Source organism: Monomorium pharaonis, chromosome 5, assembly GCF_013373865.1.
Source record: "Monomorium pharaonis isolate MP-MQ-018 chromosome 5, ASM1337386v2, whole genome shotgun sequence".
Lineage (NCBI taxonomy): Eukaryota > Metazoa > Arthropoda > Insecta > Hymenoptera > Formicidae > Monomorium > Monomorium pharaonis.
This window is the reverse complement of record NC_050471.1, coordinates 2,080,974-2,098,438: the sequence shown is the minus strand read 5'-3', so window position 1 is coordinate 2,098,438 and position 17,465 is coordinate 2,080,974. Positions and strand designations below refer to the sequence as shown.

The 17,465-nt window shown below is 38.1% G+C and overlaps 1 protein-coding gene across 3 annotated transcripts in view; it reads right to left on the bottom strand.

Annotated features, from left to right (window-relative positions):
- The window catches only part of LOC105834215, a 125,178-nt gene that overhangs the window by 30,378 nt on the left and 77,335 nt on the right, over positions 1-17,465 (bottom strand). For 2 of the 3 annotated variants that reach the window (XM_012676528.3, XM_036287194.1), the window contains exons 2-4: positions 13,132-13,597; positions 6,001-6,234; positions 5,035-5,522 (exon numbers count right to left, since the gene is read on the bottom strand). In XM_012676528.3, coding sequence (XP_012531982.2) covers positions 5,035-5,522; positions 6,001-6,234; positions 13,132-13,597 — 1,188 coding nt within the window. The remainder of the gene's footprint in view (positions 1-5,034; positions 5,523-6,000; positions 6,235-13,131; positions 13,598-17,465) is intronic. The other variant, XM_012676529.3, reaches the window with a different exon arrangement.

The following is a 17,465-nucleotide window of genomic DNA, read 5'->3' as shown; positions in this document are numbered from 1 at the left end:
CAATTTCTGCTGTACGCGAGTCATCCAGTGGTCCCGGGATTTAATTTTATTGGCAGGTCGGAAGCAATCGGGAGAGTCGATCTTTTCCCTCTTAGCTCTTGGATCATGAGAGAGAATCTGATAGTTGAGAAATTAGATACGTAATCAGACGGCTCGTAACCCTCGTCATTATCAAGCCATGTTAAGATTTACTACCAATCTTCCCGGCAACGACTTTGTCCCTCATTCCTTTCGATCACATCCATTTGATCATCGAAGCCAAAGTTTTCTCATTAATGAAAATGAAAAAGTAAAAAGGGGATAAGAGACTAAAATGTTTTGCTTGATTTTTTTTGTTAAATAAAAACTAAAAACGCTCAAAGAACAGAAAATATAAAATGTATGGTAATAAATGTAAGTAAATTCCAATTAAAAGTCAGAATAATTATAGGTACGTATGTTTATACATATTAATGTAATACATTTTTAATATATTATACGTTTAGTGTATTAAACACAATCTACTAAGAATAATTAATAATTAATAATAATTTCAAGAAATTATTAAAGAAGTATTTAGACAGCTTATTAAATAAGTAGCTTTTCACTTTTTTTAAATATATTAATAATGATTGAGAAAATAATACTATAAAATATTACAATATTGCAATTACAAAAAATTAAAGAGTATCAAAACATTTTCTGCAATTGTATTAATATACGTATGTCTGTGAAATATTTAATTTTGCAAAATTGATCAGTAATTAAAATTTGATTTACAATTGAGACTGTTACGTTAAATAAAGCAAAAAAGAATTTTAATTAATCTAAAATCACGCACAAAGGGTTCAGACTATTCTTTTGAAGTATAATACCATATATGCAATTTGAATTATAATAATTCGAATATTCTGGGCGAGTATCGGGAAGAGCTGGCGAAGATTTGAATCGCTCAGTCGTCTTTCGCGTTCAGCCGACGTTCTGTCATAGACATTCGCATTCGAATTAGAAGGAGAATCCTGGATCAAGTCCCCGGCCATTACGTGAACGGAATATTTCTTGCCCAGGGCGTACAGTTCTGTTGTGACACAACGAACATAAACGATCCCATATCGCGAATCATGGAAACCGCGTAACAGGAATCGTGCCCGATTGTTTATTGATGTGGCAAGTTCGTATTAAGTGATGTTAATCCCAAGAGCAAATGGAGAGATCGAACGCTCCCCGTATGAGCATCGTATAATGCGGGATACTTAGTTGTTTATTAGTTTCGCAAGTTCAGCCTTGTTCGCTTAAGTAATGGTTATGCCGTGCGGTGGAGGAGTCTGTGTATACGTAGTAGTTAAATATTCTCCCTACGGTAGTTAAATATTATCGCGCGCGCGCGCGCGCGCGATAAATGCGGTGAAAGACAAGTGGCGGTTTAAAACGCGCGTTCGCCGTTTATTACACGTGCATATTTCGCCCGCGAAATAAAAAAGTTTCATTAAACGTCGTTCTTCGATTAATAGACCGCGAGATGGGTTTAACACAGCGACCCGAGCACTTCGGGGTTCAAAACGGCGTATAGCTCGACCGCGCTTTTAATTATCGCGTATCGATTTTTAACGCTCTCACGACAGCGTATGCTGCGCGTATTATATTTGGACGATATATTATACCGGTAACCCGATAATTTCGAAGCCGGCTGAATCCCGTCGGAAATACCAGTTCGCACAAAGCGCACGCGGTCGTAGCTGTTCACAAAAGACCCGCGTCATACATTCTGGGTCAGGGTCTCTCAAACTGGGTTGACTCGCCACCGCCGTATATGTGCCGGGAGACGTGCGAAGCACCCGGAGAGGATTCCGGAAAGGTCGCGCCATCAACTTGCGACCCACGAGATCCTCCTCGTGCGCCTCCTCGGTCGATCCCAAATTCTTCCGTAAAGTCGCAATAACGGGGCCATTAAAGCGCGCGTGTAAACTCGAACCGCGCGATCGCGGAAAGTACATTATTGACGGCACGGATGGCCGCATTGCGGGAACGATTTGCGCTTTTCCACGCACCTCGGCGAAAATCGCTCGATGCAAGTCGCATCGCGCAAGGTGAAACAAGACTTTTAATGAGACCTTTAGCAGCGACTATAAGTGAGGTACTCGTGGTCGAGGGAAGTATTTATTGGATTGTACTTTTCCGCTACTCTGCTGCACTGGTGTGATAAGTTAGAATGAGAAAAAATATATTTGTCTCACTTTAACTTATTGCACCAGTGCAGCAGTGCAGCTAAAAAGAACCATCCATATAATTGTGAGATGTGCGATGCGATACATTGATAGAAAATGTATTGTATTTGTAAGTGTAATTGCATAGTAAAATAATTATAGTCAGGAATATCATTTTTATAGTAATTATTATTATTATATAGGTAATAATAATTATATGCTTCTAGAGAAAGAATCTAATTTAATAATTAATAAATAATAAAATAAAAAAGTAAGAGATAAAACTAGCTCAAATTTATTCTTGCATTTAACATATTCTTATTCATATCAATTATTATAGTTTTACTATTATATCACTTATCAGTTTTAAATTAATATCATTTATTATAATAAAATTTGTGTAATAATACAATTTAAAAATAGACAAATTTTATTAAAATATCAATTTAATCTTGATAATAATTGCTTGCAGCTTACAGCTCTGAGAACCGCTGCTCTAGAATATACGCAAGCGTTATGCGTGGGTAATAACTACGAAACTTGCCCGTCAGGCGCAATGAACAACGGTGTACTGTTAAATCGTGCCATTAATGTTCTAAGGACGCGTGTCATCGTGTCACTATATATAGGTATACCCGAGTATATTCAGCGGGAGAGATGAATGGAATTTTTTTGTCGTGTTCGAAAGCTGGAATGGCTCGCCTGAATTTACGTTATGATATTTTTACGTTTTGATTTTAGTCTCTTCAGTTCAGATTGTTCTTGCGTGAAAAATACATATATGAGTTTTCTCGCTCAGTTGGCAAGCTAAAATATTGATGACTAAACAAACTGAAAAATACAGTGGCACGTTCTTGTTAAATTTAACATGCGAATTGTTTGACAAGAAAACGATAACCGATTTATGAAAGTAACTAATTGCTGTCGATACGATCGACATGTCAGCGGAAAAATACTCTTCGAATACTACTAAAATAAATTAATAGCTAATCGAAAAGCGTTTATTTTCTTACTGGTATTACAAAAAGTTTACGTTTCAACAGCAGAGCTCGAAGAGCATTCCGAATTGCCGCGGCAACAACGGTAACACACGGAAATAATTCCGCCCATTCGTCAGCAGTGACGCTTGGTGAACAACTTCTTCCAAATGCATGAGATTGAAATTGAAAATATGTAGATTTCACACGTGCCACGATATAGACACGTTCATGCAAAGCGTAGTGCGAACGGCGTAGTGCTCGCGTGGCTGACTATTGATCAAATCACTTGAAAATCGGCGCCGAAAGTAAATGATGCATTATCCGTTCCAAGCTATATTCTCTCTCTCTCTTTTTCAAAGTGTGTGTGTGTGTGTGTGTGTGTGTGTGTGTGTGTGTGTGTGTGTGTGTGTGTGTGAGCGTTTCCAAATACGAACAACTGGCTCGGAAGTCGTTTTCGACACGTGTTATATGTAAAATTATGTAGATTAGTCTGAATTCGATAGGATTCTTAAAGTTTGGTGTAATTTGACGAGAATTCCAATTAATGTAATCACGTAAACGTTTCACTTGAATTATGGACGAGTTGTGGCGGACAAAACTTCCTCACTGGTTCGCCGATCGAAACGACGATGGAAGATTCCACTTGATCGCAGCTGTTAAAAACGTTAACGACGGAAAATTGTTATATCGACGGGTGTACGCGCGACGACGACGAGCGAGCGGTAACTTACGAGGCGGACTGATTGATTGATCTGAACACGCATCAACAGAGACCAGACCGGGCTCGTTAAAAAGCTGTAAATTACGAAACGCTTCCTGCCGTGTGTCATTAGGTGCCGTGAACCCCGTTAAAAACATACGTCGCGCGTTGTAATCAGTAACGTATAATATTTTCCTCGTGTAATTTGTTATGCAAAGCTCGCGCACAAGATTAATTTCTTAACGACTTGGTAATAACGTTAACGCATACCATATTCATATAAGCTTCTTTCTTCGTGTAAATTCAGGAGTACGTATAATATAATACACGCGATTCAAGTGAGTGATATGAATCATTAACGTTAACGTTATCCGGCGCAATCGTGAGATCGAGTGATATGCGAAGGGGTGAATTAATGGGGGAAAAACCTGAATGGAAACTGAGGATCATGTATATGAAAATCGCCTCGCTCGCTTGAGGTTGGATCATTTGCACGGAGAGCACGATCTTCATTCACCCGTCATCGCCAAGCCATTCGTCTTTATCAGCTGTGGTTCGTTACCACAAGGCCGTTCTGTCGTGTATTTATCACGAGGGTAACGACGAAGGAAACCCACTCGACCCTCGGAAAGTTTGTGACAGTTTCTCGCGCACACGTGGGAATGTATATACAAGTGGCGTATCCAAAAGGAAATTCGCGAAAGCATTTATCGGCGGAACAGGGGGGAGAAGTGAAGGTTTTAGGCGTCTGTATAATCTGCTCTCCCTGCCGATGTATCTTTTGAAATCCTGTTACGTCAACCTCTCGTATAAACGCGTCCGTATTCTCACACGTATCTATACCTTCCCTCCCTCGAGTGAATCGCTCGTTCTTCTTCCATACGAACGAGCACGACGTCTCACACGATTGGACGGCGCCAAGTGTTCGCGTTACGGTGAACATCGCTCGCCAACAATAAGCTGATTACGCGCAAGTGAATATTAATTGCGCGTTAATTACGTGCCGGGTAATGGACGCTTTTTCACAGGGGGGAAAAAGGCACTCACGTTTTAATCCACGTCGCATGGAACGCGAAAAAGAGCATCCGCTAGTACAGGAACGTCTCTCATCGTGACTCTTTGTAATAATAAAAAAAAGATATATCTGCAGGCGGAGCATTAAGCCACTTACCGGGTGTCACATTTGGAAACGGCTGGCCCGGCAACGACGGCGGATGCTCGTCCTCGGGCGAACGCTCCGACGCGTATCCCTGGTCCTGCGGTTCGCCGCTCTGAAGCTTGCTCAGCTTCAGATCGACGCACTTGCCGCCAAGCTGCTGGCGATGCTTGAGCAGCTCGCAGTCGGGCTTGTGCACCATCTTCATCAGCAGATCGTCGTCAACGTTGTTGATCGTAATGCACGGCTGCGAGGACGACGAGTTCGATTGCAGGCTCCTGCCGCTGCTGTTCCTGGGATCCTGCTTGCGCTTCGGCAGCGTGCCGACCAGGTCGAGGTCCGAGTTCCGTTGTCCTCTGTTGTCCTCCGAGGAGGACACACCGCGACCCCCGTATCGCCTGCCGGAACCGACCAGCACGGTGTCGGCGCTGCGATTTCTCTTGACCGAGTCAAAGCTCGTACCGTGGCGGGTTCGCACGAGGTCGAGGTCGCTCTGCTGATACCTGAAATTGGGATCAGTCGCGCGCCGGTTAAAACTTCCGCAGGGAAGAGAAGAGGATCCATCTGCGCGCTCGCGTTCGCCGGAAGTCGATCGGGAGACAGAACCATTTTTCCCCCCGTACTTTAAAATGCGGGAAGTTCGTCGCGGATACGTTCGAGCTCGGAGTTAAAACTTCGGGGATTCGCGTTTGATATGAGAGAGTATGCGCGATCGATCGATCGACGGAGATTGAAGTCCAAAGGGACATTCTCGGAATTCTCCAAATTGCCGTGATGCTTCTGTCCGCGCATCGATTCCCCGTCTGACAGTCTCGTGAAATTGTGCATGCAGAGTCGCATGTAAGTGAAGGGCGATAAATTTCAGGAATTTATTAAGGATAATTAATTCGAGGGGCAGCTACATGTCGAATGTTCAATTCGCAATCACGCTTCCTCTGCCAATATGACATGAATAGTTTCGGATTCTCGGTTATTACGTACCTCCAAGGATCGTTTTCGTCCAGGGAATCCTGCGATCGGTGCTTGACGAGATCCAGAGTGCCGGTCGGTTCGCTGTCCGAGAAGTGCACGCCTAACGAGCGCTTCTTGTGCGGTAACGTGCCGAAATTTCCGCCAACATTCTCGGACGAAACATTATTGTTGTCCCTTTCATCGTCGTCCAGCGTATCCTTATCGTCCAAGTGATTTGGCAGCGAACCGCAAAATTTGTACCTGCTTAAAAAGAACAGATGGTTGAGCAATTTTCATTCTTGGATTTTTTATAACATACTCTATGAAATATAATTTTTTTTTATATATCAAATCTATTATTGAAACTTGCACTATTTACAATGGTTTTGCACTGGAGTTATATAGAGCAATTGTTTTACTTGACACTGTGTAACTCGCTTCTAAAAACAAAGCGCGTCGACATTTGATATTTTCATACAGTACATACAATTCAAGCATTAATTTGAACTCTTTTCAAAGTCTCCAACTTCGTCAGCTATAAATTTTCAAAAATAGTCAAAAGTGAGTTTTAATCACATTTTTTCATAAACTTGACGTGATAGAGTACTCATCCTTATATTAAGTTTGGTTTCAGTGCATAAAAAAATTATGGAAGACTACTTTTATTTTCCAAGCCACAGAAAAATGATAAAATTTTGCAGATTTGTACACAGAAAAATATTTATTCCACTACCAAGAAAATGGAAAATTACTCAATTTACTTATTCCCTTATTATAACTAACGGTTATGTTCAATAAAGATTATTTTTTTGATAATTGTGTTAAAAATATACTAATCACAAATTTTAGAGAACTCATTATCTTAAAAATTATATACTTGAAAAAAAGAATTTATACTTTCTCGAAGAATATTATAAAATTGAATTGAAGAAAAATCAAAGTACAAAATAAATCAAATTTTTATTTTAACTTAATATTTTTAATTAAAGTATAAATTTATATACTAGGATTCAAAATATATTTTAACTAAATTTGTTACTTATGACAAATTTACCATAGATTTGGGGATAAACTTATAAATTATTTAAAATAAGTGATACTTATTTAATTCACGTATACATTTTCTGTGTGTACACAGAAGTTTATTTTAAATAAACCTAACTTGTTTCAATTAAATAATGAGTGTATTTTATGACTAATTATCAAGAAGATATCTTTTGCAAAGATAACCCTTACTTAAAAGAAGAAAACTAAAAAAAATGAGAAACTGCTTTTCTTAGCATAAGAATAAATTTTTCTGTGTGTTATAATTAGCAAGAAATTATCAATATGCGTATATTAGCAGAATGCTAGGATGAATAAATTTCCTTTAGGAGTATTACTTTGTATGATGTACTTTGCACGTTTGCGTAACTCATTTTGTTTCTCGTTTTTCTTCATTATAAGTATAAAGAAAGATGAGAGTGCCGAGAAGGAACCAAGTTCTGTAAGACGGAAGCACGCGTTTCGTATATAATAAGCTCCCGTCAGAAGACGTCTCAAATTCTATAGGAAAAATTACTTTACGGTAATTTGCATAATCCGCTGTTCACAACGTTTGTACATTATTTCGTTAGCGTGGCGTAATAGGGTTTGCGAGCGATCGTTTTGTGTGACTTCGCTCGTTTTCTCGTGTATGTACGTAACGAAACCCGCGAAATGCGACGCGAATGTAAATTCTCGTACGGGAGATAGTACACATATTCTCCTGTTTAAACGCCATCGCTACGCTCGCAACGTCGTCGTGTCGGCTTAAGCGAGGAGGACGAACGGGAAAAAAAATGCGAAATGAAATAAAAAGCATTTAAAAGCGATATATAGGAGGTGCATTCGATGCGATGGGAAGAGCTCCGGCGTGACAGCACGTTCGCGCGCGATGTGACATACGTGACACTCGAACAAGATGAAATCGAGCGCACCGTAATCGAAATATCGGTGGATGATATTCGTAAGACATCCCGCCGATATTTCGTGCGCCCTGCGTTCGAACATGTCGATAAAATAATCCTGCCGCGTGTATTTTTGATTTATAAATATTAACGAATTAATATTTACGTTCATTAGAGATAATGACGAGGTTGAATTCAAGTTGATTTTTAAGCACGAGGGTCTTAACGACATACATTATACAATACCCTTTTCTCTTCCTTTATTAAGAAAAAAAAGTCGATACCGCAGTATCAATATTTTTCTTCTTTCAGATATACTTTGACAGTGAAGGAAAATGCTTCTTGTCTGCGACAATAAAAGTTGCACGACTCCTCCTATTTATTCTTCGCCGTTACGTCGCCGTGAGATTTGTTAAGGAAAATAAGTCGGGGAAGCGTGACATAATCGTCTCGTGTTGTCATGTGACAACAACGTTTCGCGTTTGCTTGGCGATCGTGTTTGCATGCGTCCCATAAAACACCCTACGTGACAACGTAGACCCGGTACCGGGAACAGGAGTATATAGGAAACTTTAATAATAATTCGTACGTGACATCATCCGCTGTAGTCCGCTTTCACGCCCGGTTGGAATAGGCGAATGCCTGCCTGCCTGCCTGCTTGCCTCTGCCTCATGCGCAAACTTCCATGGCATGCATAAGCGCACAGGCGCGCGGAACATCTGACCTTTCACCGGTCTTTCCACTTACTTCGACCTCTCTCTCTCTCCGCGTCGCGGATATACCTCCGTGTATCGCGCGGAGCCTAAAAAAATTCTATCCGGTCATAGAGCAATGATACAAATAACAGTCTTATAATGCAACTCCTGACAACTACAGACGTGACGGAAAACGCAACCTTAAGATAACTCGATATTAAAATTTAGACGAATGTCCCGTTATAGACTCGCGATACTTGTGCGACCTTTCACTCATCTCAACTTTAGCTTCTTTTTCTGCAAGAGAATATATCTTCTTACTCTAAATTGCAATCAGTGTAATTTTACTGATTTGCAGTGGTATACTTATAATTAATAATAATTAGTGAGTATCCACTGACTTTTAATGATTCTTACTTCAGAATTAGTGTGCAATCACTGAAAGATCAGTGTATTTATTTCACTAATTGACAAGTTATAAGTATAAGTATTTATAAGTGTATTTTCACTGATTTCAGTGATTTTTCACTAATTGTAATTTAGAGAGTACAAGAAGTAAAGAACATAATAGTCGCTCTAAGATTGAGTAAACAGACAAAAAAGATGTAATGTTTTAGTAACTTTAAGCAGATATTAAATGTGCAAAAAAGAAGAAGCATTTTCCTAATCCGTCAGATTTGAAGAATCAAAAGATTTCTCGTAACCGTAAAATATTTCTCTACATAAGAAAAAGGTTTCTTTGATAAGTAAAAGTAACTAACTAAAATGCAGTCTGATATTTTAAGGTTTAAGTAAACAAGCGACAAACGAAGCGACGATTCTCCCGCTTGCGCGTATTACCGGTGTTGTCACTGCCGGGTTAGACAACGGCACTTACGCAAATGAGATCAGGAAGCGCGCTGCCGCGTTTTAATATTCCGTCTCTCCGCGACTGCTCTTTTAGCCCACGTACCCTTATCCCTCCGCCTAAACCCCGTCCTCCCCGTGTAAACGAGGGTTTAATGGAAGCCGCCCTGGTTCAGCGACTAGCCGACTTCAGAGGTACTTTAAATTATCTCGCGGCCGGCAACTTGTTACTACCGGAGGCGCCACGCCGCGCCGCGCCGCGCCGCGCCGCCAACCCCATTGTAAGGGTTGCTCGTGCAGTCGCTGTAAGAGAGAACTATGCGCCCCGGAGACGCTGATGCAAGTGGTTCCCTGTTTTGTACCCGTCACCGCAAGATGCAGGACGGCTTCCGCGCCAGTAAAGTTTCCCCAGTTTTCTCCTTTTACTTTAAACGCGCTACCGTTAGTTTAAATATCTTGTTTAATTCTATTGTGTTCGAAGACGGAATTTAACAGCAGCAGACCTTAAACATTTTAGACAAAGCTGTATAATCACAGCTGAAAGTATTTGCAATAAAATATATCGTTATTCATCAGTTCTATGTACGATTGAGTAACCAATCTTTTTTTAATTAGATAAATATATTCAAATATATTCAAATATATACATATATATATATATATAAAATTAAAATGCAGTAATTTCTTATTCACATTACGCCTTGAACGTAACGTAAAGTTAATCTAATATTTGTTCTTTCTTACAACAGAAAGAATAGATATTAAATATCGCAAGATGTCGACCTATATCGAGAAAAATGATCGGCACAGAGTTCGGCTGAACTTATTAAAGTTACATTAACGAGGAGTCTGTCCTTGACGGATTCGCTAATAGTTTTTAGATTATGTACGCAACCGGTTATAGTATATAAGAGCATCGTCAGTCGTGGTTTCATCTTACCTATTATTACGACGAATATACACGAGGCGCAAACAATTATTAATTTAATAACAGGACGTGCGGCGTGCGCGGTTTATTTTCTACCGAATTATCACCGTCATTTATCATCGTTATCAACGTCGAAATATAATTCACTTCGGATTTACGATCACGGCCATTGTCGGCCACGCGGCCGGCAGTTTACTCCGTTTAAGTGCATGGTTAGGCGAACCATCAGCAGCAAAGGAATATTGCTGGAGTACACAGCGTTATGTTTTCACGGCAATCTTGTTATTATTTAATCGCCTTACGCAGCTTAGCACAACGGTACACAACACACGTTCGATTTCATGTCGATGAGGAATCCTGGAGTTAAACTGGAGGCAAGCAAGTTTTGCACGTTTTTCTATCTAAAAGTTGCTCTCTCAGCAACTCAGTCTCGTCCTCCTCGTAGATTTTATTAGCACGTGCTTCCGAATTAGAGATCTTTATCACTTGGCAAGCAATCTTATTCACGGCTAAATATAGTCACTCATGATTTATAAGGAGGATACCGCCTCGTAATTCTCGACGGAATAATCAAGAAGACAATCTCGCGAGAGAGAAATCCATCGATCGATTCGCAATCAATCTTAATCTCAATCTTAATTCCAATTTTTTACGGAAATTATTTTTTAAATCTATCTCATTTTATTAATGGATATCGATTACCGTATATAGCTTGATTAATTTTTCGGTGGACTCTTGGGCATTCAAAAGCTATTACAAATTAATCTTATCAAATTGTCGAATAATGAGCTTTATTACAAGTTACGAATGTCATGACGTTTCATTTTGATTGGCAGTTTGATGGTATTAATTTGTATGATAGCTTTTGAATGTTCTTTGCTTTGTTAAAAAATTGACGTTTTAATATATTGCGTTCTCTTTTATAAAAGTCAAGTAGTTTCCAAGATAGTCAATTTTAGTCAATTCAAAGAATATTTATTTGCTACTTACAACGCTTAAAAAAATAACCATAAAAAAGATCTTTAGAATAATAATTTAGGTTTCAATAAAAAAAATTTCAAAATATTTGAAATAAAAGAATCAGATAAAATATTGAAATATATATTTATGAGAAACTTCTTTATATGGAAAAAGTGATTTCTTTATATGGAAAAACGTACGTGCAAATTGAATTTTTTTCAGTAGATACAAAGAGATTGTGGAGCAAAGAAGTTAAAGGTGAAGAGAGTTAATGGCTTATCGTTCTGCGGGGATCGTGGGTAAAGAACAATTCACACCGATAATAAATGAGCTCTCCTCTTTACACAGTTGACAAGCATTACACGAATGCTGTGCAAATAAATTTACTTTATGTCTTAAACTAAAAAAATATTTCTTTAATATCAGAGTAATTGCATTAATAATAACGTTATTATTGCATAATATAACATTAAATAATGACAAAAGAAAACATAAATATAATCAAACATGCAGTAATCTATGATTATCCATAAATATGTTAATATTGTTAATAATTGTATCCAATGTTTAATTATAATAAATTTAAATTATATATAAAAGATATGATATGTAATATATGTACATATATGCATATCACATTATTTTAATTTATGTCTATAAATAATATATATGCATAGATATTTAATAACCATAAATTTAATAAGAAAAGTATAATCATTAACGTCATACTTGAATTTAAATTACATTATATTATACATTATGCTACGTAATTTATGCAGTCTGTTCTATAAATGTGTCTTCATAATCCATGGGCAAATTTGTGTTAAGTAAACTATTGGCGTGATACTAGCAGTGCCTTAAGCGTACCGGACGAGTAATCGATCGTGAATTGACCTTTCCCTCCGGTGTATTGCAACACGACTATCCCTTGTAGCGTTTCAATAGTTTTTCGTGCCGTTTAAAAATTAACAATGTCTGCAAGACTAGATTACAAAGAAGATCTAATCTGTCGCGAGAGAAGTGTGATTGAGACACCTTGCAGTCACCTTTTTCTCACGTAATGTTTCACAATATTTAATTCCATTTTCGTAGCGACGAAGTATCGTACCAACTTTATGTTTATGTAACTTTCGTATAACTTTAATTAACTTTTAATCAAATTACAATCTAATTTAACTCTACGTTTCTTTACATTTTTAATATCTCCTTAAAAAGAAGTTCGACGTAACGAGAAAAAATTGCTCTTTTGAATTAAAAAAAAAATTACGTTGAATATTAATATCAAATATTATCACGCAAACAGATCACGCAAATATGGGGAAGTAAAATGTTAAAATATCCGTTTTAATTTAAAAATTAAAAAAAAAAAGATAAAAACGTCTACTAGCGCAATTCTTTTCGTATACGCCAAAGAATTTTCAAAATTTTCGTTATTTTTAAGTATATAATGATAAAAGATTAAATAAAATCATTTTTTAAACAAAATGTTATATTAAATAGCATGCAATAATGGTTACCAATACACAGAGAAAATTTTATAGTAAAAATTACTAGATACGATAGTAGCTACGGACCACAAGTAAAAATTTTCAAGAATGATACCATAAATAATGTAAATACTATGGTAAATAATATGGTAAAAAACAATAAAATTTTCATAATTTTTTTCTTTGGTCCGCGCTCCCCCTACTTGCCATAATAATTTTTATTATAAAATTTTCTCCGTCGGGACAGTTGATGTATTACAATGAATATAAAACAATTTTCAGCAAAATGGAAGGGATAACAAATATAAATGACTAACCTCTCCCTTTGCGCGCTGGAGCAGGGCACCAGTATCTTCCCCATACTATTGAGCTTTCCTTTGGGATCGCACAGATTCCCGGAAGATTGAGTGCGCCGGCCGGTGAGGCCCTTTCCGTTATGTCTGCTCAAATTCGAGCCCATTATCGCTTCCTCGGTCACCTGGATTTCGTTCGTTTGGTCGTTCTCGCGATGATTCACGGCATTTCCGGGTGTGTTCTCCTTGTTCGGCCAGTCGAAGTACCTCTCGATCTGATCCTTGGCATTGACCCTGTAGGATATCGGCTGCGACGGCGGGGGTGGCGCCGGCCGATTTCTCTTACCGCCGGAAACGACCGGTTGCAATTGAGGCCGGCAGCCGCGGCGACGGTTGCTCGATTGCGGTGATTCCCCGTTTACAGCTAGCCTCTGCGCTTTCCAGCTTTCCTGACCGTTGCTGGTGGACGGCACCGTCGCCACTTCCTCACCTGCAACCGTAAAGTAACGTTGTTGGAGTGATACGATCGTTAGCCATTTCGGGAGATTGAGTTTCTCTCTTTTTGCCGCCCGCCAGCGGCGGCTTCTAGCAGCGCGGTAGCACATCGCGAAATTGCATCCGCAACTTTGGTCGGACGTTTGATTTTATTTTCAAGCATCGGACGCGTACGTTCGTTCGAGTTGTACGTAACGTTCGGGGGTGTATTTGTGTTTTGAGAGAACGACTGGGAGAGAAGCGCTTTTGCAAAGACAATATCACGCATTTCAATTCGCGTGCAATTTTTATGTATGTCGCGAAATGTTTCAACTGTTTTGTCAGAATACATTTGGTACGTAAAGCGCCTGTATATTTATGAATTTTTTTTTACACTCTCTTAGCTCCTACGACTTTTGAATAAATCGATTGACAAATTAAAATCATAAATCAAATTTTTTGCCTAAAGCGGCAAAATATGTCACTGTATGCTAAAATAAAATTTCTGTTTGTGTGTTTGAGTTCCGTGTGATGTTTCAGAGCGATAACGTCTCTCACAGAATATCTGCATCTGAACATGTTTGCAATTCATATGGCTTTACACAAAATGGAGAGTTTGTTATACTATATATATATATATATATATATATCTAGTAGTGTCGGATTTGGCACTTAGTATCCTATGATTTTATAAAATAATAGTAACGTGAACACTGACCTAACTAAAAAAATATAACAATGTATTAAATTTCGTAATATAAAAAATTTAAATAATAACTGTTGAGATTAAAATTTATTTCAATTTATTTAAAATTTGAAAACATTAATAGTTTAAATTAACAAGAGATTTTTGTGACTAAGGTTTTAAAGATGCAAATAAAATATTTTTCTTTTTGTATCATTTCAATTGGATTTTTATTTTGTTTTCAGATGTAATCATAAAAATATTTAACGTGTATTGAAAATTGATTTTTCTTTTGCAAGGGATGATAATATCTCAACATTTTCACAAAGGAAAGGTTGTGATTCCAAATCACGGTATACAGATTTAATAGTGATAGCAAGATAATCTCTGTGCAAACTGTATGTTGATCCTCTTTGATCGCACATCGCGAATAATTCATACCAATTCTGTCTTTTAGTTTCCGCAACGGTTGTAGGGCGCAAGTTACATTCGCATCCACGGCGAGCTTAATGTTGTGTCTACAGAGTTTGTATTTCATAGCTGCATATCCGGGGTTCGAGTCGCTAATAACCACCGTAGGCGAGGCTTATTGCATAACCGTATTATTAATGCGACCGGTATGTATACACGTGTATCGCCTCCACGAATCCAACGAAGGGAGCTGGGTCGAAACGCCAGTCTCGTATCGTGGTTGTTGTGTCTACGAGCGGAAAGTTTTAATTTTTTTTTTGGCACAGAAGAATTAACGACGGTGGAAGAATGAGAGCACCGGTACTGCATGTACAAGTCTGATTAATTTATCGGCGAATCGCGGGCGCGTGAATTGCGATTTGTTCTGGCGAAAGCGAAACGGAATTACGTCTGAATTCATTGCGCGCGTATCCTATAAATGTCATTTCATAAAAGATGTAAAATGCTCGGGAGACTTTTCTGGGAGAATAATTTGACTCCAAGAAGAGAGAATACTAAAAAATTACAACTTAAAGATTTTAATTACAGTTAAAAGTCTGAGTCAAAACTTTCGCTGATTTCGTTTAGAAAACATACCTTCAAATATGTATATTTTTTCAATAATACTGATATTTGAATGAAAGTTTAAAGTTAAATTTAAAATATACCTGGAATGCACTTCCTGCCGTTCACGGCTCTCGCGAGCGGAAGGTTGTAATGACTCAAGGAAAGAGTCGGTCATTAACACACATGAGGAGGAAATGCCTGGGAGTCATACTTCGCATGCTTGTACTTGATTTCTCGCAGGAAAGTATTACGTTAGCAATTCTACTACGGTAATCGGGACGATCAACCGTTAACGCGGTAATCGACTAGTTCATAGATTTACAACATCCGTTAAATACAATTGTTAAAATCAACTAGATTTCTGTAAACAAAAAGACAGTCTTCTTCGATATTTGTAAGTGTCAAATCCAAGCTTTATATTTTATATATCTTTAAAAAGTAATTTACTTTAAAACAGAATAATATAGCATGCGAAAATATTTGTTCTATCTACAAGTAACATAATCTACAAGTACCCTCTAGCGTTACTACCATAAAATCCGAATCTTTTATTTCATCACCTTGGTCGTGCACCAAGTATATTTTCTTTGGATTATTCGTGGCAGTTTCGCTCGCTACGTGTATATACAACCTATTTCAGATAACGTCGTCGTCGTCGGGTTAACCGATGAAATCGTCGTTTTACGACGTAACCGAGGGAAATAGAAAGAAGACGAAAATCAGCTGTAACGAAGACGTAGCTCTCTCGGCGAGAAGCTCTAATCTTCATGTTCATTTAAGAGAGATCGCGGATTTGCGCCTTTTTAACCACCGCGGATGCTGCTCTTTCGGAGCTTATTTTATAAAGAGAGCCTTAAGTGAAAGGCGTCTAAAGGTACGTTTATTTAGCCTAATATATGGTCACCGGCCATACATTATCTCGTATGTGAGCCGATGGGTAAAAAAAGTTTTTTCTCTACCGTGCACGCGAAATCACCGTTGCGCCGGTAATTGCATCTTACCAGTGCGTGACGCGTTTGTAATGCGCGCGTTTGCAATAATGTTCGGAAGAAAAAGATATACACGGCATGAAGTGGCAAAAGGAATTCTTTCCGTCTCTCGATGTAAAATATAGGTTCGCAGGCGGCAAATGTTAGTATTCGAGATAGAAAATTATCCAATTTTATTTGAGAAAAAGAAGTTGTTTTGCAGACAAAATATCACTGTATAAAATATTTGTATAAAGCTCTGATATTGCAAGCTTCCACAAAGAAACATTTTTTAACAAAAATAACTGCGTCTGCAAACTCGCGCTCTTCACAGGATAATGCCAAATGCCATTTCGACTTATCGAGCCATCGTGAAATGAAAAATGTTGACTGACTATCCCCTTAATGTAATGTAAAATAGATACGACGTTAGATATTCGTATCGATTACAATTGGTTCTAAAAAGAAGCAAATTTATATTTACTTTGAAAATTTGAAAATGTTTAAAGCGCTATTTTTTTATTGAAAAATTTATGCGCATAATTTTAAAACTTTACCATATTAAAAGAAATCATTAGTGATGAGTAAGAAGATTGATCTGATTTTTAAACCTGCGATAAAGCGCAAACACGAGAAACGGACATCTTTTACTTTTTTTTTTCTATATCGTAATCGAAGCTCATTGAAATTGAGGAGGAGCGGTTACGAATCGAAAAAGCGGACACCGTTAATTCACAATCAAGCGGGTACGACAACGGTATTTAATCGATCGATTCTAAAACCAGCACGTCGTGCTACCTGATCGACTTACGAGAGGTCCCGGTCGTGTCGCCGACGTTAGCAATTATTCCGAACTCTTCCGCTTAGGCGGCTGCCAGTCGTGAATAAATCCGGAGGTGGGTAAATGTGGAAAATTGATAGGAATCGCGCAGGTCGACCTCCGGACGATTATTGGCGTCGTAAAGGAGCCGGATCGTTGATCCGAAATTTATTGCATCGAGACGTTTCTGCCGACAAAGTGCATTGATATGTACTTCTCGTACGCATGCTCAAATTTTCAAGAATCTTCAAGGGTATAGTATAAAAGAGTATAATAAAAAAAAAAGATATTACAGTATTCGATATTGGTGGGAATATTAAAGCTATTAAGAATGTAACTCATATTATAATTAACATTATATTGTATTTATGTTCGCTTTAATGTTTTTGAACGA